Here is a 21,682-nt window from a genome sequence, read left to right as displayed (position 1 = left end):
TATCTAAAATGGTCCGGCCCACGAGAAATCAAATTGACATTAAAGCGCCCTGCGAACCAACCCGAGTCTGACACCCTTGTCTTAGTCCATTTTTTGGTCAATTTCTTGAGTGAGGGGAAAGCAATGCACATTCTTGGAACTAGAGGGAGCAATGGTGCATTTTCTGTCTCTGGCGCAGGAAACGGAAAGGCCGAAGAAAATGCCGGCAGGTGCCGTCGCCGCCGCCGCCACCTTTCCCCGCCTTCGTCCCGCCCCCGGCCCCGGCGGTGGGAGGTCCAAGCCCAGCGCCGCCGACAGGTTGGCGGCCGACAGGGCCAAGTACGTCAAGAGCTGGGCGGCGCCAATCTCGCCGCCGTCTTCGCCGGCATCTCCGCTGGCCGCCGCGCTGAGGAGGACGCCCGCCGCCCGGGACCGGCGGGAAGCCGTCCGGCTGGACCTGCGCCATCTCAGCCGTCTGATCGGCGACGTCGGTGGTGACGGGAATGAAGCCCCGGCCCGAGCGGCGCCCTCGGACGTCCCTCGTAAGGCGGCGCCATCTCCGCCCTCCCGTCCGACTCGGACGGCGCTCGGCTCGGACGTCCCGTCGGCGTCCCCCCGTCTGGCCCAGGTATTTGTCTCTGACCGCCGTTGATGGTGACCGATTGGTTGTTTAAAGTGGTAGCAAATGAGCCAACGCTGCAATGTAGCGCCGCCATTTTGGGGCATTGAAAACTCACTTCCTGTTCATTTTAGGACATTTAAAGGTCCCTTTTGGTGGATTTTGAGTCACTTGTTATATATTTTGGGACATGGTCAGCTCACTTCCTGTTCAGGAACCCCAAATCAAGAGACAGGGAGTCGTAAACATCCCAAAAGGGAGCCAGAAAATCCCCAGCATCAACAGGAAATGACCCACAATGCCCCACGGCAGGTGCCCATTTCCAAATGGAACGCCGTTAAAGACCGGCGCCTCTGAGACCGTTTGGAGGCATTCCACGGTCCCCCTTCCTGTCCATTTCCCGCTCACTTCCTGCCCATTTCCCGCTCACTTCCTATCCATTTCCCGCTCACTTCCTGTCCATTTCCCGCTCACTCCCTGTCCATTTCCCGCTCACTTCCTGTCCATTTCCCGCTCACTTCCTGTCCATTTCCCGCTCACTTCCTGTCCATTTCCCGCTCACTTCCTGTCCAATTCTCGCTCACTTCCCGTAGTTCTTATTATTATTCACTAGCTGTTAACTTCCAATTAAATTTTGCCGCCATTAGAATGAGTAGAGAAGACATTTTTTTCCTCACTTCTGTTCATTTCCCACTCACTTCCTGTCCATTTCTCCATTCACTTCCTGTCCATTTCTCCATTCACTTCCTGTCCATTTCTCCATTCACTTCCTGTCCATTTCTCCATTCACTTCCTGTCCATTTCTCCATTCACTTCCTGTCCATTTCTCCATTCACTTCCTGTCCATTTCTCCATTCACTTCCTGTCCATTTCTCCATTCACTTCCTGTCCATTTCTCCATTCACTTCCTGTCCATTTCTCCATTCACTTCCTGTCCATTTCTCCATTCACTTCCTGTCCATTTCCCGCTCACTTCCTCTCCATTTCCCACTCACTTCCTGTCCATTTTGGGTCACGCGTCCCCATGGTGATGGCGCCTCTCGTTCCAGGCGGCAGCCAAATCGGAGCGGCCCACCTCGGGGACGGTGCGGCGAGTGGACGTCATCCCCCAGCCCGACGGCGCCATCCCTCGCCGAGGGCCGCCCTTCCTGCGCCGGCCTCCTCCAACGCGCCCGCGCCCACCCATCCCGTGGCACCTCCTCGTCCCCCGCCCCGGAGCCCCGTCCGACGGGGACCGCCCCTCGGTTTGGGGCCACGGCTCCCCACGCCGCTCCCTGAGCCGCTCCAAATCGGACGCTAGCGAGCGATCGTCCCGCGCCGGGACGGAGCTGGAGCGCTTCTTCGACCTGTGCGGCACGGACGCCGCCGCGCTGCGGGACCGGGCCGGATCGGTTTCGGACTCGCCCTCGGGGGCCCGTTTCCGCAGCGTCAGCGCCCCCGGTTCGGAGCGCACGGCTTCGGGCGACGCGGACGCCGAGGAACGCCTTCCCGCCGCCGTCTCGGTGGTGGAGAGGAACGCCAGGGTCATCAAGTGGCTCTACGAACTACGCCGCCAAAAGTGAACGTAGCGCCGACGGCTTCCCTTCGAATCGGAGCGAAAAACTAAATAAACGAGAATGACGCTACCTCGAGGGCGCTCGACTTTCGCGGGGACCCAAGACCAACAGGAAGTGACCCAACGGCGCCCTCATCAGCAAAAAAATCAGCCGGAAATGTAGAGACGGTCGGTACAGGAAGTGATTTGCCGTCTAATGGACAGAAAATGATCCAAAACGTACGGGAGGTCATTATGGGATGGCCAAAGTGTACAGGAAGTGTCGCCAAATCATCAGGAAGTGGCCCAAGATCAACAGTGAGAAATCAATGAGCCGAAAGTGACTTTGAAAAGCCCTCAAATCAATAGAAAATCAGCCAAAATGTACAGAAATGAACTTCTAAATGTGCCAAAATCGTCAGGAAGTGAGTCACAGGTGAACAGGAAGTGACCTAGAAACGCCCTCAAATCAGAAAATAGTGTAAAGTGTACAGGAAGTGTCGCCAAATCATCAGGAAGTGGCCCAAGATCAACAGTGAGAAATCAATGAACAGGAAGTGACTTTGAAAAGCCCTTAAATCAATAGAAAATCAGCCAAAATGTACAGAAATGAACTTCTAAATGTGCCAAAATCGTCAGAAAGCGAGTCGCAGGTGAACAGGAAGTGACCCAGAAACGCCCTCAAATCAGAAAATCCTCCAGAAATGATTTTTAACGTGTTCCCACAATGTACAGGATGAAATATGAAGTCATATGTTGTAAGATTAAAATGAGATTAAAGTCATAAAGAGGTGAAAAAAGTGGTAAAATACTGACATCAAAGTCATTTGTAGGAGGACTTCAATTTTTGTCCTAGTTAAGGTCGGTGTAAACACAAAATGGCGTAACATTAATATTTAAAACATTGTTTTTATTCATGCAAATTTGGCAGGTTTGGAGAAAGGCAACGTAGTAGAAACCTTTGACCTCATCACACAATGTGTTCATTTTAAAAATGCACTCTAACTCCACACCAGCAGTGGCGCTAACGCACCAAACCCGTAGAAGCAATCCGCATGGCAGAAATGACGTCAACATTCTGCGCCTTTCGCTATGTTTTGCTTCTCACCGCGTTAGCCTCCGCTCCTTCCATCGTCTCCAAGCAGGTAACGAGTCTTCATTTTCGCTTCATTATGATTATAATGATTATTTTTAAGATTGAATTTAGTTTTGTATTTGTACAGCGTCTTGAAACGCGTACTGGAAAGAGGAACGAGCTTTTTGAGAGTCTCTTACCGGTGCGTTGCATTGTTGCTATGCTAAACTCGAGCTAAGTTGGATGCGTTCGCTTTTAATAACATTAATAGCAACATTAAATGGCGGAACCCTTTGAATTTGATAGTATAAAAAGGGAATAATTACTGAATCGTGTTCGTGACGTCAACATTCTGCGCCTTTCGCGGATGCTAGCTATGTTGGATGCGCTCGCTTTTAATAAACGCAAAATTAAATGGCGGAACCCTTTGAATTTGATAGTAACAAAAAATGGAATAATTACCTCCATAACATGAACTACCGCCACTTAAAATCATTCCGCTTTCATTTAGTAAACAAAGGATGAGAGTAGTATACAGAAGAGACAACATGTGCTTGTTCGATGATTAGTCCTCTTTCCTGATTTCATTCCAAAGGTTATTATGAATGTGCTTTTTTTGGCACTTCATTCTGACTTTTTGGGGCACAAGCAGTGGACGTCATGTATTCTTAGTTTCCTCCCTTCCTGCTTGTTTCGGGGCATTTGTGGGACACTTTCTGCTGATTTGGGGGCGTTCCTATATGACTGTTGTTGGAATAATGATTAATACCCTTAAATCATTATTAGTAATATTGAAATAAAATTGGAAGACATCTTTAACATATCTGGTTACAACTTGCAAGGAGCTACACTCGTAACGCCGCTTCGTTCCCGAGCATTTCTGACGTGTAGTATATTTTCATCGTATTTAGTCTCGACAAACGGAAGCATTTCAATGTAATCTGATTCAAAACAATTGCCATTATTAGATTGAAACCAAAACACCTGCGTAAGAATTTGCAGTATAAGCATAATCATTTCTTTATAAGGTAAACTGCCGGCGTCCCAAACAAAACAATTTATGAGTCCTTCGTAGATCATTGCCAACTTGCATCTTGGTGTCTGGGTTGCGAGGTCTATCTCCCAGTAAACAGTCCTTGGAGGGTGAGGTGTTATGTCAATAAGCTAGAGCCAGCAGGGTGACCTCGAGTTTGCCCCAGTCTCAAATTAAAGACACTCTTATACAAAAGTCATTCAAATGCATACATCTATAATATAATCATAGCCTTATTACTTATTAAAAATGCTTACAAAACATATAGAAACATCCCATAATAAATCCAACAATCTATAATATTATCATGAATTAATTCATAGCCTTATTACCTATTAAAATGCTTCCAAAACATATAGAAAAATCCCCATAATAAATCCAACATTTCCCCCCTTTTTATTATATGTTTGTCACCTGTTCATTTAGGGGTCACTTCCTGTCCACTTGACCGTGGATTGGCCGCATCCGACGCCCCGTCTTACAGAATGCCTCTTCCCGCCACGCTGCTGGCCCGCCTGGCCAAGAGGGGCATCGTCAAGGCCGCGGAGCAAGGTGGAGTCCAGCGCCGTGCCGTCTCCACCCCCGCCGCCGTCACCATTTTGTTTTTGTCTCCCTCCCCAAGGGGCGGACGAGGAGATCATCGCCGAAGATTACGATGACAACCACGTGGATTACGAAGCCACCCGGATGGAGAGTCTACCGCCGGGCTGGTACAAAGTGTTCGACCCCGCTTGGTAAGTCCCTATTGGGCCCTTACTACCAATTAAAAATTTAAAAAAACATTTTAAAAAGGCCACCGGTGCTTTGAACGTCCATTTTAGGGTCTTGGGCCTGACTTTCAGGACTTTTCCAGCCATTACGGGGACGTTTCTTGTACATTTTGCATCATTTCCTGTTGATTTTAGGGCATTTGTGGGTCACTTTCTGAATCCCTCCAATATTTTGCTTCCGTTGCCTTTTTAAAAACGTGTTTTTAGCATTTGGGTGTAGCGTGCAAGAACTATATATCCCAGCAGTCACTGCGCACCGGAAACCGGAAATAAGCTGCTTCCGGTAGCCAGCGCTATTGCGGTTAGATATTCATATATAATATATAACATATATGCGTCTAAAAAAACGGTGCGTCCTTTGTGTTTAAAATACAGAAATAGCACTCGTTACTGACACTGCGCCTTTAAATGCGATGCGCCATATAGTCGTGAAAATACGGTACTTGTGGGCAATGTTCCCTCTAAGATGCGCGCGTGCGCGCACTACTCTCGTCTTCTCTGCGCACAGCAAATCATATGGAGCGCACAAAATAAAATCCCATTTTTTTTAGCTGTGAGCCCGACACGTGAACCACTAGATATTAGTCATTACGTTTTATTATTACTAAATTATTTACGTGTAGTAGACATGCACCTAATTATGGCAGGTGTGATACTGGTGTGTACCCATAGCGAGCAATGATGATGTTGCTCACACCGGTACTCGGTGTGCTCAGAGAGGTTTTGGGTCATCTCGTCCAAGAAGGTCACCCCGTAACCTTTGTCCTTTGTCTTTACTAGCGGCCTGCCGTACTACTGGAACGTGGACACGGACTTGGTGGCCTGGCTGTCGCCCAACGACCCGTCCGCCCTCGTCACCAAAGCGGCCAAGAAACTAAAAGGTGGGTTTTTATTGGCTGGGGTCCGCCTCAGGAACTGATCCGACCTCCCTTCTCGCGCCCAGCCGAGGCGGACGAGCGAGCGGAACGCCACTCGGATAAGACGGACCGCCACCGCGATCGCACCAGGGACCGGGACCGCGATCGGAGAAAACAGAGGAGGGACGACGTGGCCGCGCCGTACAGCAAATTGAAACGAGGTGCGTGTGCGGGGGACCCGTGTCGCTGCGGGGCGGCCATTTTGGAACAGTGCCATGTCGTAATGCATCGATCTTTGAAATGGCTGTAAATTAGCATTTTGAGTCACTTTCTGCTAGTTGAGGTTGAGAAACATATGTAGGTTGAACTTTTTGTGTATTTGGTCACCTCGTTTTGATCTTGCCACGTATGTATATAAGTACTCGGACGATTCGCCGAAAGACGTTTGGCCGACGGACAGTTCGCCGAAACGGGATTCGGGCGCTCGCCCCGCCCCCGGATCGTGTGTGTACATGTTTTTCAACCTTGGCCCGCGGGCCATATACGGCCCGTTACAGATAATATTCATTTAGGAATAACAAGGGCATGTACTGCCCCCGCTGGACATATTTCTAAATACAAGTACGTACTACAATGTGCTGCCAATTTTTTTTATTTTATCCTTGCATTTAAAGTAGTAGCCATTTGGAGATCACGCAGAACAGTATGTGACAGAAGAAATAGAGAAAATAAAGTAGTAGTAACAGTAAGTACTACTGTAATGAAATTGTAAATCCAGAAATCCTACTCCAGAAAACTTACACTAGCGTAGAAAACGTTGAGATTAATCTTTGAATGAAGGTTCTCAGCAAATCATTTTGGATATATATTTCCTAAAATAATGGGAAATGATTTAAAATTAAACTAGAAAAGTGTGTTCCATGGCATTTTCAGGTATTGTTCTCTAACAATAAGTCTTCTAGTGTTGTTTTTTCTCAGTGTCAGACATCAATCCCCAGCTTTGATAAATTACATTGCATGCTCTCCAAATGACTACTACTTTAAACGCAAGGATAAAATAAAAAATATAAAAAAATTGCCAGCACATTGTAGTATGTACTTGTATTTAGAAATATGTCCAGCGGGGGGCAGTGCATGCCCTTGTTATTCCTAAATGAATCTTATCTGTAACGGGCCAAGGTTGAAAAACTTGTACACACGATCCGGGGGTGGGGCAAGCGGCGAAACGTCCGTTCGGCGAACTGTCCGTCGGCCAAATGCCTTTCGGCGAATCGTCCGGTCATGATGTCTATATTCACGTGGGCCTGACTTTGACAGAGCTATATTATTGTCTTTTGGGTTCATTTCTGGCTAACTTCCTGTTGATTTTGGCAATTCAATTCTAACATTGGAGTAAAGCGCGTACTATGAAACAGACACGCTTTTGCACAAACGTATCTTTAATCAACATGGGATATGGCGACAAATAACCAAATAGCAAAGGATGTATTTATTCTTTGGAACGTCCTGGCCGGGTGGCCATTTTGTCCCACACTTGGAAGATGACTGCGTTTCCTCCATCTTTGCAGGCGGCATCTCAAGGAAAGAAGAGGAAATGGACCCCATGGATCCCAGCGCCTATTCCGACGCCCCCAGGTAAGACGGGCGCCGTCCGGATCGGGTCCGGGTATGGGTTCCCCACCAACGATTCCTCAACCCTTCTTTCTTTCTGCCTCGGCCTCGGCAGGGGTGCCTGGTCCACCGGGCTGCCCAAACGCAACGAGGCCAAGACGGGCGCCGACACCACGGCGGCCGGGCCCCTCTTCCAGCAGCGGCCCTATCCCAGCCCGGGAGCCGTACTCCGCGCCAACGCCGCCAAATAGTTCGTCAAGGAGTGACCTTATTTTGTTTGGTTTGTTTGGGCAGCCCCTAATTTTATTTCTAAAACAAAAGAGGCGCTCAGTAGTGGTCGGCGCCTCCCAAATAGTGACAAATAAAGTCGTAATCCAACGTGATGAGTTTGTTTTGGTGTCGGTCCAGCTGGACCGTGGCCCGGCACGCGTTCTTGTCCCGCCGCAGGATCCGACCCACCTGCCCCCGGTGCTCGCCCAGCACCACCATGATGGCGTCGCCTTCGCTTTTGGGCACGATGGTTTCCAGCATGTCTTGCGTCACGTCTGCTCCAGACGAGAAAACAAGATGGATGGCTTTTGCCACGCCCAAAATACGGTCTCGCAATGGATGGGGCCTCACCGTCAATCAGCCTTCCCTCGTCGGTTCGGCAGATGCAGGTCCGCGGCGTCACCACGTCCTCCACGCGCATCTGAAAGACGATACGGCGGTCAGCATCGGAAAAGAACCCGGCGGGAGCGGGACGAAGCACCTTGGCGTTGTAGTAGCGTCCTCCTTTGAAATGGCGGTCCACGAAACGCACTTTGAGATCCCTCTGGAGCCAGCGGGGCGTCGCCTTGACCCGCTTCTCTTCTTTTTCCGGCGTCTTCTCTCTGGGGACGAAAATGACCGCTTAGCCCGACAAAGGAGGCGGTCCAAGAACGCCACGAGACGCCGTACCGCTCTTGGGGGCGTTTCCTTTTCCCGTCATCTTGGGGCTCTGCTAGGTCGCGCTGCTCCTCTTTCACCTTGTTTTTATGCGCTTTGCTCAGGCGGCCTGCCAGAGAAAACAAATTAAATCAACAGGAAATTACCTGCAAGTGACCGCTACCTAGAGCTAATGCTCAATGGGAACTTTTAGGAACCTCAAAACGATCAGGAAGTGACTTAAAAAAGCCCCGAAACAACCATACGGACAAAATAAACCCAGTAACAAAGGTCAAAAATGAGTTTATGCCAAACCCAACAACAGGAAACGCCGCCCGATCAACAGGAAATGACCTACAAGTGACCGCTACCTACAGCTAGTCTCAACGGGAACTTTCAGGAACCTCGAAACGAACAGGAAGTGGCTTAAAAAAGCCCCGCAACAACCATTAGGACAAAGTAAACCCAGTAACAAAGGTCAAAAATGAGTTGATGCCAAACCCGACAACAGGAAACGACCCAGAAACGCCGCCCGATCAACAGGAAGTCATTGAAAACCAAAAGGAAATGACCAGGAAATGCCTCAATTAAAAGGAAGTGACCAAGAAACGCCCCAAAAAGTAAAAGGAACCAAACGGGAGTGACTCACTCAGGTCTTTAGCGTAGCGCTCGTACTCCTTGCGGCCCACCGTTCGGACGGCGTACTGGTGGACGGACGCCACCTGCCCGCCGATGGCCAGCTTGACCAGAACGCGAGCGTTGTCGGCGTCCAGCGCTTCGATCTGCCGACCACAACGGACGTCAAGCGGCGGCGAGGAATGGACGTGGACGGACGGGACCCACCATTCCGTAGCGCTCTTTGTGCAACCCTGACTCCAAGAGCACGCGGACGCCTCGCGCCAAGACGGTCCCCGGCTCGTCGTCGTCCTGGTCCGGCTGGCGTTCTTCGCCGGGCTTGGGCGGTCGGCGGCGCTTTCCCGGCTCCAGGTCGGCCACGGCCGAGCGGTCAGCGCCCAGTCCCAACCCAATCACGCGTGGCTTGTATTCGTATGGTTTCACGTCTCTGTCGGGAGGACAATAGAAAATGAATTACCGTATTTTCACGATTATAAGGCGCACATAAGTCTTAAATTTTCTCCAAAATAGACAGGGAGCCTAGTAATCCAGTGCGCCTTATATATGGACCAATACTAAAATTGTTATCACGATAAAATCAAATCAATCAGTTGATAGGGTACACCGACTCTACTATTTTCCCATAGACAGAGTACTGCGCAATGGATGCTGGGATATGTAGTTCTTTTGTCAATACACCCAATGGACTGTGGCCTGTATACATGGACATCAATACAGCTTGACAAAGCATGGAAAGCACCGTTGGAAAGGTTACGCTAGCTACCAGCTAGCTACTATTTGCTAATGGATTGTGGCCTGTATACATTCACATCAATACAGCTTGACAAAGCATGGAAAGCACTGTTGGAAAAGTTACGCTAGCTACCAGCTAGCTACTATTTGTGAATGGATTGTGGCTGCCTGGACGAACGTATAAAACTCAGCGTTTTCGATGACTCATTTGGACAATTGTTCAATTCGGACACAGAAAACGAGGACTTTGATGGATTTGTGGGTGATGATGACGTGAGTAAGTTGTAAAATGTCTAAATAAAGTACAACCCAACTCAGTTTTGCTTCCGTTGCCTTTTTAAAAACGTGTTTTTAGCGTGTGGGTGTAGCGTGCAAGAACTATATATCCCAGCAGTCACTGCACACCGGAACCCGGAAATAGGCTGCTTCCGGTAGCCAGCGCTATTGCGGTTAGATATTCATATATAATATATAACATATATGCGTATTTAAAAACGGTGCGTCCTTTGTGTGTTTAAAACACAGAAATAGCACTCGTTACTGACACTGTGCCTTTAAATGTGATGTGCCATATAGTCGTGAAAATACGGTACATATTCAGAAGTAACTGACGTCAAATTGACACGTGAAAGCAACTCAAAGAAATACACAGCGGCCATTTTTATCGACTTACTGTTTAAAAGTGCGTCCGATGCCTTCCCCTTTTTTCCAGCCCATCCCCTTCAGTATGGCCATTCCGTAACCTTCCACGGGAACGCGCTCGTAGTCGTCCTCGGTGGACTGTCGGCAGAACGCCGTCCCGTCGGTCAAGAGGAAGGTCGGCCGGGGCCCCCGAGCTCGCCGCCCACTCACCGGCTGCGGGCGGAGCTCCACGTTGAGTCGCTCGCCATCCTCGAAGCCGTCCGGCGTCTTGTTTTGCGCCAGCAGGGGGATGACCGCCATCTCCTCGCCCGGATGCCGCTCTTCCAGCTTCTTCCTGGAATCTAGCAGCCAAACGTGGTTTGGTTGGAGTGCCGTTCTTATGGTATGTTTTGGTGTATTCAGTTTGCTTGATTTTGGGAGCACACACTGCCCTCTGCTGGCAACAATCCATATGACAGGACCCGTCTAACAACTCCAACCATTTGCGAAGAGAGCAATGTTTACATTTGAGATGATTTAAGCTAGCCGACGAATGAAAATGGCAAACTATGCCCGTGTCAATTTGGCATTAGACCAGGGGTAGGGAACCTATGGCTCGGGAGCCACATATGGCTCTTTTGATGGGTGCCTATGGCTCTCCACTAACCTGTGAGGTAAACTATGGAAACTGCCGGTGAGAAAGCGCAGGAATAGGAAGGAGCGTTACGTTGGTATTACGGCATTGACACTACCCCAGCGGCTTATTATCATTTTTTTTTTCATTACACTCTTTTACATGGATTTTCTCATTGACACTAATTGATTAGCAACAACATAACAATGTTGTCATAAGAATTCAGAGACTTTTTGTACTTTAAAAGTGGTGAAGTGACTAAAAAGGCACACATTTTCATGTATGTTGACTTTTCAATTCGGAGCATGGCTCTCAAGGATTAACATTTTAAAAAAATATGAATTGTTTATGGCTCTTTCCATCAAAGAAGGTTCCCGACCCCTGTATTAGACAGTAGACATGAAAAGTAGCAGAAAATGGACTCACCTTCAATGAGTTCTTTGACAGCCTGAGCTTCCACCGAGTCCTGCCGGTCCTGGTCGTGGTCGCCGCCGTCTCCATTGAGCCGCTGACCGGTTTTCCCCAAGTCGGTCTCCGCTCGCTCCGGCACCCGCCAGCGGTTCTTCAGAATGACGGGTATGACTCGTTCCGTCGGAGCTTCGGACGGCTTCGTACTACAAACGTAAAAAGCGAGAGCTTTAGTGAGTCAAAACCGAACCCGTAAGAGCGCAAATTCCAAACAAAACGGTGGCCGAGTTGCCGCTTGTTGTTTTGAGGCTAAAGCTAAAAGCTAGCTAGCGCGAAAGCACCTCTGCAGTTGATTCCTGGCGATTCCGGTTAAATAATCGACGTCTTCTTGGTCGGCGACGACGTCGCTAGTCGGGCCTTTGAATTTGCTCAAGGTTTTAGCGAAGCCGAACGAAACCGAACCGCCGCTTTTCTTCTCGTCGGCGTGGCCGCTAGGCGAAGCGCCTCCGTGCGACGCCATGGTGCTCAGATGACGTCACCGGGAAGCAAGGCATGACGGGACTTGTCGTTTTTTTTGGGAGGGGCAAATTGGCTTTACGTCAAGTCAAGTCAAGTGAACTCAACCAAGCCAGCCGACGCGACAACGTCATCACGAAGCGACTTGGAAACGCCGCCAAATTGGCGGGAAGGAAAGGGAGCTAAAAATCCCACCGGACCTAGCCTTGAATTGAACCCGAATACGCCAAAAGTGAGCCCAAATCAATAGAATGGACTTGAACCCGAATCAACAGGTGTTAACCCGAAATCCTGGACTTCAATTTAAACATCTATTAAATCGAAATATTGTCAAACGAATAATATTAGCTGTGTAGACTCCAGCGATCAATGTGAGCCTGCTATGTAACGTAAATCCACCAAACCTATCTACTTACAATTAATCTACTTACGAATCAATAAAATCATTTTAAAAAACTTTTCAATGTATTTACAATCTTCTCTACAAATTGAAACACCACCGAAAGGAACATTCATCCACGCGCACGCGCGTGAGGTCAAAAAATCAAGATGAATTTGCACTCCGTGCTGGGTGACCGTGACGTCACGGGACGGGCTCACAAGTCAACAGAGCACGCACGCACGCACCCTTACACGCACGCTTGCTTGCCAGATTGCGTGCACGTCAGCGTGCTCTACCAATCACTCTCTCCCTCTCTCACTCTCCCCCCTGTTTTCTCTCTCTCTCTTTTCTGTGTTCAAGCTTCCGTCCATCCGTCCGCTTGACTTTTCTCTCTTCCGGCGGGACGCGACGGTGGCGGTGGCGGCACATCCCGACCAGGGGGAGAGAGAGAGAGAGCAAGCAAGCCTCCTTCCCTCCTGTCCCCCTTTCTTCCTTCCTGTCTTCTTTCCTTCCTTTCTTCCGTTCCTTTATTTTTTGAGCGGCCAGGATGTACATTGACGCCTTCAAGCGGATCCTCTTTGAGCGCCTCAACTGCTTGAAAAGAATGTGCGTGTGTCAACGGCACGAAAGGTAAGTGTCTAACTCACTCTATCACTTCCTCCATCATTCGGGACGGAAACCGACGGGTCGGGAGTGTCCGAACCGGTGCACCGAACGAACGAACGCCCTCTCACGTCGCGTCCCGTCTTGTCACGTCGCGGGACGGATGGTCGGCGAGGGCGAGTCACGTGGACTCAACTTTGGAGACCCGAATCAAAAGTCAAGTCTCGAGCCGTCCGTCCATCCAAATGCTGAACCAGACATGGGCAAATTACGGCCCGCGGGCCATATACGGCCCGTTAGGTCTTTTAATCCGGCCTGCCGACATTGTCCAAATTATTATATATATATATATTTTTTTTGTTAGGCCATTTAATCCGGCCCACCGACATTGTCCAAATTATTATTATTATTTTGATTTTTTTGTTAGGCCTTTTAATCCGGCCTGCTGACATTGTCCAAATTATTATATATATTTTTTATTTTTTGTTAGGCCTTTAAATCCGGCCCGCCGACATTGTCCAAATTATTATATTTTTTTTATTTTTTTTTGTTATTTTTTTATGTTAGGCCTTTTAATCCGGCCTGCCGACATTGTCCAAATTATTATAATTTTTTTTAATTATTATTTTTGTTAGGCCATTTAATCCGGCCTGCTGACATTGTCCAAATTATTATAATTTTTTTATTTTATTTTTTGTCAGGCTTTTTAATCGGGCCCGCCGACATTTTCCAAATTATTATAATTTTATTTATTTATTTATATTTTTATTTTTTGTTAGGCCTTTTAATCCGGCCCGCCGACATTGTCCAAATTATTATATATATATATACATTTTTTTTTTGTTAGGCCTTTTAATCCGATTTGAAGCATTCCTGGGTCGTTTCCGTGTAATTTCGGGTCACTTCCTGTTGATTTGGCTTGAACTTCAGCTCATTAGTTGATTTGTCGATAACTTTTAGTATATTTTCCACTATTACTTCTTGGTTTAGCTTCAATTCCAGGTGACTTTCATCATTTCACATTTATACGCAAGTTCAACTTTGCATTTATGCCTCATTTTCGATATGCGGGTCATTTTGTATTGATTTGGCGGCCATTGCGGGTCATTCCTGCGCAGTTTCCTGTTTGTTTTTGGGCACGTCTTTGCCTCATTTTCTGCTCTTTTTTTGTTAATTGCCGCCTTGTCCAATCCGGGATCATTTCCTGTCCAGTAAAATCTAAAAAAATATTTTAAAAAGCTAAAATAAACATTGTTTTAGATCTTTTCCTAATTTTCCCCCTTTTAAATCAATCATTGTCATTTTTTAATCCATTTTTTTCTGTGTTTTTAAGTCAAAAAACATTTTGAAAAATCTAAAAATATATTTAAAAAAGCTAAAATAAACATTGTTTTAGATCTTTTCCTGATTTTCCACTTTTAAATCAATAAATGTCATTTTTTAAATCAATTTTTCAGTGTTTTTAGTTCAAAAATCATCTTGTAAAATCAAAAAAATATATAAAAAACTAAAATAAACATTGTTTTAGATCTATAAAAAAACAAAATATTCAGGGCTTTTAATCCAGTTCTTTTAATCCATAATTGTAATATTTTAATCCATTTTTTATGTGTTTTTAGGTCAAAAATCATTTTGTAAAATCTAAAAATATATTTTTAAAAATGCTAAAATAAACATTGTTTTAGATCTTTTCCTGATTTTCCCCCTTTTAAATCAATAATTGTCACTTTTTAATCCATTTTTTCTGTGTTTTTAGTTCAAAAATCATTTTGTACAATCTAAAAATATATTAAAATAAAGCTAAAATAAACATTGTTTTAGATCTATAAAAAAACAAAATATTCAGGGCTTTTAATCCAGTTCTTTTAATCCATAATTGTAATATTTTAATCCATTTTTTATGTGTTTTTAGTTCAAAATCATTTAGTAAAATCTAAAAATATATTTTTAAGAAGCTAAAATAAACATTGTTTTAGATCTATAAAAAAACATAATATTCAGGGCTTTTAATCCAGTTCTTTTAATCCATAATTGTAATATTTTAATCCATTTTTTGTGTTTTTAGTTCAAAATCATTTTGTCAAATCTAAAAAAATATATTAAAAAAACTCAAATAAACATTGTTTTAGATCTATAAAAAATGGAATATTCAGGGCTTTTAATCCAGTTCTTTTAATCCATAATTGTAATATTTTAATCCATTTTTTTCTGTGTTTTTAGTTCAATTCGCCCAGGTGGCCATTACGGGTCATTCCTGCGCAGCTTCCTGTTTGTTTTTGGGCACGTCTTTACGATTGGGCCTCCGTTTCGGGCCACTTCCTGTTGATTTCGACGTCTCATTTCGTCACGGATCTGTGGCGAGTTCGTCCAACGACGACCAATCGGAGACTCATCCTTGACGGGGAGTTGCCGATTGTCTAATTAGCCGGGCAGCTAGCTAAACGGCTAGCTCCCTCTGCCCTGGTCCCTTATGAATATGGATGACGCCCTTGACGGGGCACGTTCTCCCATCTGCGGTCCGAACCTTTGCCCCCCGGCCTGCCATTTTGGATTCCCCGCTTGTCTCCCGCGCTATTCTTAGCGATCTTTTTCCGGTACGACGCGCGCTGCCAATTTACGCGGACGATTTGTCGGAGCTCGGCTGGAAATGTTAAGGAGGCCACCGTGCCGTGTTGCGTATCCTTGAGTCCGACGCGCGGGATCGATACCGGGCGGTGAGACGGGGAGGGGGGAGGGGCGGACCGACGGGAGGCGGGGTGACCTTCAGCCGGCGTTCTACTGAATCAGCAGCAACATCGCGCTCGCCTGCATAAGTGTGACCTTCCTCGTCCATCGCTAATTCCGTTAGCCCCGCTACAACGTCGCAAGGCGGATGTCCCATTTGCTTCGAAAAGGAAGGTCGACAGCGAGCGAATAAACGATTGTTGGTCAAAGGATATCAAGTGGATTTTTATTGTTGTCCGCGGGAGGCAAAGAGTTCATGTTGTGTCACTTTCTGGTTTATTTTGGGACATTTCCGTCTGACTTCCTGCTCATTTTGCTCATTTCCTGTGGATCTCGGAGCATTTCCGCTTCAGAAGTGACTTCCTGTCAATTTTGGGACATTTCCAGCTGACTTCCTGTCAATTTTGGGACATTTCTGACTGACTTCCTGCACGTTTTGGCTCATTTCCTGTGGATCTCAGAGCATTTCCGCTTGAGAAGTGACTTCCTGTCAATTTTGGGACATTTCCAGCTGACTTCCTGTCAATTTTGGGACATTTCCAGCTGACTTCCTGTCAATTTTGGGACATTTCCAGCTGACTTCCTGTCACGTTTGGGACATTTCCAGCTGACTTCCTGATGATTTATGACATTCCTGGGTCATATTCTTTTATTTTGAAGCCTTCTGAAGTTAGTTCCTGTACATTTTGGCGAATTTTCGGATATTTTCTGTTTATTGCTGACTTCCTGTTGATTTCAAAATACATTGGATTCATTTTGCTTGCTTCCTCTTGATCTTTAGGGCATTTCCTGTCATTTTCAGAGGAATTCTGGGTCACGTTTCACTGATTTTGGAGGATTTTTTGCCACTTCATGACAATTTTGGGCTATTCCTAATTGACATGCTGAGTCAAATTTTTGGTAGATTTTTTTCTGTTCATTTTGACTTGCTTCCTCTTGGTCTTTAGGGCATTTCCTGTTATTTTCAGAGGAATTCTGGGTCACGTTTCACTGGTTTTGGAGGATTTTTTTTGTCACTTCCTGAAAATTTTGGGCTATTCCTAGTTTGGCATGCTGAGTCAAATTTTTGGTAGATTTTTTTTATTTTTTTGGAGCAGCCACGTGCCACTTTCCACTGAGCCACTTCCTGTTTGTACCTGTTTTGGGGTTACTTCCTGACTTCCCAGGTCACTTCCTGTTCATTTTGGCCCAATTCCAGGAAGTTTTTTTTTTTTTTTTTTCATTCCGATGAATTTTTCATAGCTTGTCCTTGCCGACGCGCGCACGCTCGTGAAGGGGCGGGGCGTGTCGTGTATGTTTGAGCATTTAATCTTTTATTTTTAAATCTGCCGGCCAGCGCTGTCCACTTTGCGCGTGGCCTACTTTCCTTTCCAAAGCAGGCCGGCGGTTTTGCCGGCGGGAAAATCGGGCAAAATCGCGCGTGGATCAAACGCGGGGTTCCCTTCCGCGTACGTCCGCCGCTTTCCCTCTGTCCGGTCCACTATGAACATTCACAAGGTCGAACACAAATAAAGCACACCGAGACAGATGAGTGAGATTTTGAAGCTTCTGCAGAAGGAGAGTACGGAGGTGGTGGGTCCGACGACTCTACTTCTATAGAAAATATTTTACTTAGGGCAAGATTTCATGACATACAAATTCTCTGTTACAAAGATGCATCGCGACAGTGACACCGATGATGGTGGTGATACTGATGATGTTAAAGGCTACATATAAACATATAAACAAAGGACATACCCTATTACAAAGATGCATGGTTTGAAACCGATGGCTGTGATGTGGATGGTTTCTATGACATGGGCATGACACGGATTGAAGGTGATGTCATAGATGTGAAACATTATTTGATTACTTTTCAAGATTATTTCACATTTCCCCCCTTAAGTAACTAAAATAATTTTTATTAATCACATCAATTTGTATCCCTCCTCTACGGGTTTTAAAATACAAACATCATCATCAGTTACTCTTCGCAGGGTATGGAAAATAACAAAATCACTTGTCAGGGCACCATCTTAATAGTCAACACAAACGCATTTACACAGAGGAGACGGTATACTGTATGTTGCTGCAAGCTACTAGCATGTGCTAGATTCAAGGTATTGCATCGCTTTACGGTGAGATGGGGTTGCGATAACAATGTAGCCGTTATGGCCAGGTGTCTTGCTGGTGACAGGAACGACATTTTTGTTTGTGTTATCAGTAGATCAGCAGTCCGCTGGCTGTAGGAGTCTGATGTGACCACGACTCCTCGCTTCTGGTCTCCAGGAATCACACCATGCGTCCTAGGGCCTTCTAGGGCCTGTGGGGTTTTCTCTTTATGGACACGTGGGGTGTTATCCCAAACTGTAGCAGTTTTTCCGCTTGAGGTGGCAAGTCCACTGAGGTGGCCACATCTCCCTCTGTCGTGGTGTACAGGTACTCCAATCGAACTAGTTGGGGTCCTAGTCGCTCGAACTGTTTAACAAATTCTGTTTCTGGCTTCGGCTGTCTTTGTCCCGGAGGGTGGACATGATTTCGGTTAAGTCTAACACTTCTGCTGGCGAGCAAGGGGTTTCTTTGTCCTCCTCATCACTTTCTTCAGTTTCCTCCTCTGTGTTAGGCTTCTGTTTCTCTTCCCTCTGGCATCATTCTTGATGTTGATGTTCAAGGTTGAACGGTGGGGGTCTCTGGTTCCCCCTGTCTGGATTTTTGCAGTCTCGAGCAAAGTGTCCTCTCTGTCCACAATTGTAACACTTGCCTTCTGAGTTTGCTCTTCTTGGTGGGCCGGGTCTTACTCGGCCTCTTCCTCTTCCACGTCCTTGTTGGTAGAATACTTCTGGTGACCCTTGGTTCATCAATGACGCCATGGCTTGGGTCAGAGTATTGACTCCTGCGCTTGTCTGCTTTTGGCGGTGTCTCTCCTCAGCATGAATCACCCACTCCATTAGTTGATTCATTGGCATGGTTCGGTATGTGGCACAGTACTTCTTTACGAACCTTTTGATTGGGGCCTGGAGCCCTTCCAGGAACCCTTGTCTCAGTTGGGCTTGGTACACACCTTGGTCACTTTGGCCTTCCATGATCCCACTGTGAGTTTTGAACACTTCCTCAAATCTTGCTCTGAATTTATGAACTCCTTCACCTGGTTTCTGTTTTGTGGCCCTGATCTTGCCATAGCTTGGTGTGGGGCGCCACATGTCTATGGGAGGTCAAGGTTAGGTGGTTGTGCAGGTGAGTAGACGTCAGATGAGTGTTTCACGGACAAAGGTTTGGGAACCGTCCGACTTCCAGTCTGCTCAGAGTCACCTATGTCTCCAAATACCTTGACCTGGGATTGGTGAATCCACGTCCACCTTTCAGCGATCCTTACTGCTGTGGGGGTGGTGAGTTGAACCACGAATGGGCCTTCCCAGTGTGGCAAGGACCAGGACTTCCTTTTTATGACTCGGATCGGGATGCCCTCGTTTGGGCCTGAGGTTATGTCTGTAAACAAAATTTTTAAAGTGGGTATTTACACCAACTTACACCAACCTCTGGGCATGTCCATTTGTCCATCATCCCCCCAGTTGAGACATGGCTCCTCCCATGGCTCAATTTTGGAATAGATTTTTTTTAACTAATCATAATAAAAATAGGAAAAATACAAAAAGCAAACAGGCTGCTTTCTCCTCAGGAAAACAGCTTTCCAGTTCTCTGCAACAGTTACATTCACATCAATTAATATCCAGAAACAAATGCACACATTTATAATTCTGAAAAGAATTGAACCCACTAAAATGTAATCACCCCTTGTTTGTCAAGGTTAATATTTTTAGCATAACTGTCCTTTAGAGCAATTAAAACTCATTACTTTTAAAATGCACATTAATCAAGTCCCAATTCATTCAATAATGTGTATCGTGTTGCATATTAAACTCAGTTTGAAATTCAAAATATCCCAATCTAGTGGTCTTTTTATCAAATGTAACATTCCATTGTCTTTGGAGTTAGTCTATCGTCTCCCATAAAACTTTCTTAATCAATATTTTCCTAATATTTTCTTAATTTTTCAATAGTCAGACATGCAATTAAAATCTAGTTACATTTCTATCCATTGTAGTTTCTTCTTTCTTTCTGATCATATACTCTCTGTAACAAGGTTTAGTCTCAATTGAAACGCTTTCACCCCTTTTTTATGGAGACAACAAAACCAATACAAAAAGTTCCCTATGGTTTATGGCATTGATCCTTGAGCAATAATCTTTAGCATTGCTCCCCGAACAATAATCTCTCCAATCAATATTGGAGTGCTTGCCATCAACGTCTGATCATGTCAAAAAGTTTATCTTACCTGTCTCCTCAAACGTTTCAACTGAGAGGACCTTCTTACAGTGCAAAGGTGGATCCGCATCCTCCTTTCCAGCTTGTTTTGGCCAGTTCCAATCGTGAAGTGAATAATGGCGATTTATATGGTCTACCAAATAGGATTTGAACTCGTTATGTACGCGCAGTGATTTCATAACGAAATATGGAACCTTTTGCCAATCCCGTCAATTACTTTGTTAACACAATTTGGGTGCCATTATTACTATAAATCAATGGTTCTTTGGAATTCCATATCATGCACTGTCTTTGTTTTTCCATCGCAGTGCTCTCAAATTCCGCATTTCGCATAGCAGATGTGTTCCTCCACTTCAAGTTTAACATTTGGAGTACTGCTGCTGCATTTTCATCAATTTTTTTTTTTTTTTTTGGCGAAATCATTTTTTTTCATAATTTGTCGCTGCCATCACTGAGAGGTCTTATTGGCAATTTCAGAAATCGATTCCAAGTTTCTAAATCATTTTCCACCTTGATATCTGATCGATTGATTATATCTTGGTGGTCAGCCAATCAAAAACACAAAAAGACAGACAACCATTCACGCTCAGACTCATAATCAGACATCGGTGTTCTGCAAATTTCCATCACCGGTGAAGACCGCAATCCCAAGTCTGGGCTTGTTGGCAGCTCACCTCCTTTGCTGACCTATCAGCACCAATCATTCTCAAAAGAAATAGGTTAACATCATTTGGTTGACATCAATCGTTTGATGCTAATACAATACGTGATATTCTAATAGTCATTAATATGACCTACGCTAAAGCATATTTCATCTGCTGATGGGCAAAACAAGATGTACATCCCGTGCACTGAACATACATGATGTTTATTTCATCCCAGGGAAATCATGCCTATCCTAAATTAATTATTTTATCTAACCCTGCTATTTACCTAATAATTTGGATAAATGCCATTTCTGCATTGTCTTCATGTTTGATATCATTAATAATTTGGATGAATGCCATTTTTGCATTATCTTCATGTTTGACATCATTAATGTTCAAAATTATTCTTAATACTTAAGTCTAAACCGCAAATCACTCTCATTTTGCTAAAATAGCTAAATTTTGCTATCTGAATTCCTATTGAATTTCTCATCCGTTTTGTTTACTCAAGATAAGAGCCATTTTCTGTAGCTCACTATTAACACAATTAAAATCTACAATAAGTAAATTAGAGAAAATAACCTTCTATGTCATAATAATGTCAATTTTCTCATCCCTTTTTTCTCTAACCAGCTCTCTATGACTTTGTCTCTTAGCGGAGTCCCTAACTCAATTAACACGCCAAGACCACTTTGTCTTATCTTATGGCTGTATTTTACGCTATTTCTCTCTAGGGACGTCCCATCCTAATTTATTATCTCTTTAATACTTATTTTGTTATCTTATTTATCCGCCCAAGTAGCCTCTTTAGTCATTTGTTTTCTTATTTTGCGCGGAAATCATTGTTTTATAAGTGTGTCGCAACGCACCTGGTTTTATCTATTTCCCCCTATGAGGATTACGCATGCTATCAGTTATTATTCTATTTTTCTTATATTGAGCTCTGTTTTACTCACTCTTTTGGCACGGTATTTCTATACTTTTACTCTATTTAAACACAATCTTTGAAATCTGTATACCTCTACGTATTTCTCCGACCACACAGAGACGTTTCCTCCGACCACACAGAGACGTTTCGACACACAGACGTATT

General features: G+C 45.3%; 4 protein-coding genes across 8 annotated transcripts in view; 3 read left to right on the top strand and 1 right to left on the bottom strand.

Moving 5' to 3' along the window:
* Window positions 1-343: 343 nt before the first annotated feature.
* Window positions 344-3,064, top strand: LOC144083394 (protein FAM110A-like; the record flags this gene model as incomplete). Its single annotated transcript, XM_077611221.1, has 2 exons — window positions 344-607; window positions 1,630-3,064. Coding segments are annotated over 2 exons (795 nt in total), but the record flags the coding sequence as incomplete, so codon positions are not given.
* Window positions 3,065-3,139: 75 nt separating this feature from the next.
* pqbp1 (polyglutamine binding protein 1) lies at window positions 3,140-7,861 on the top strand. The gene is made up of 7 exons (XM_077617298.1): window positions 3,140-3,277; window positions 4,667-4,792; window positions 4,863-4,974; window positions 5,791-5,891; window positions 5,954-6,088; window positions 7,436-7,502; window positions 7,594-7,861. Exons 2-7 carry the CDS (start codon window positions 4,726-4,728, stop codon window positions 7,727-7,729), a joined length of 618 nt encoding a protein of 205 aa, XP_077473424.1. The 5' UTR covers window positions 3,140-3,277; window positions 4,667-4,725; the 3' UTR covers window positions 7,730-7,861.
* On the bottom strand, window positions 7,289-12,165 carry gpkow (G patch domain and KOW motifs). Its single transcript, XM_077617286.1, has 10 exons — window positions 11,757-12,165; window positions 11,434-11,621; window positions 10,605-10,735; window positions 10,426-10,532; window positions 9,228-9,447; window positions 9,034-9,166; window positions 8,418-8,514; window positions 8,230-8,350; window positions 8,100-8,169; window positions 7,289-8,023 (listed from the first exon to the last, which is right to left on the bottom strand). Exons 1-10 carry the CDS (start codon window positions 11,933-11,935, stop codon window positions 7,806-7,808), a joined length of 1,464 nt encoding a protein of 487 aa, XP_077473412.1. The 5' UTR covers window positions 11,936-12,165; the 3' UTR covers window positions 7,289-7,805.
* Window positions 12,166-12,528: 363 nt separating this feature from the next.
* The window catches only part of LOC144087000 (membrane-associated guanylate kinase, WW and PDZ domain-containing protein 3-like), a 32,843-nt gene continuing 23,689 nt past the window's right edge, over window positions 12,529-21,682 (top strand). For 2 of the 5 annotated variants that reach the window (XM_077617275.1, XM_077617256.1), the window contains exon 1: window positions 12,530-12,943. In XM_077617275.1, coding sequence (XP_077473401.1) covers window positions 12,861-12,943 — 83 coding nt within the window. In that variant the 5' untranslated portion in view covers window positions 12,530-12,860. Of the gene's footprint in view, window positions 12,944-21,682 lie in introns of all 5 variants that reach the window. The other 3 variants (XM_077617267.1, XM_077617239.1, XM_077617247.1) reach the window with 3 other exon arrangements.

This window comes from Stigmatopora argus, chromosome 1 (genome assembly GCF_051989625.1).
Source record: "Stigmatopora argus isolate UIUO_Sarg chromosome 1, RoL_Sarg_1.0, whole genome shotgun sequence".
NCBI lineage: Eukaryota > Metazoa > Chordata > Actinopteri > Syngnathiformes > Syngnathidae > Stigmatopora > Stigmatopora argus.
This window is presented reverse-complemented; position numbering and strand designations above follow the sequence as displayed.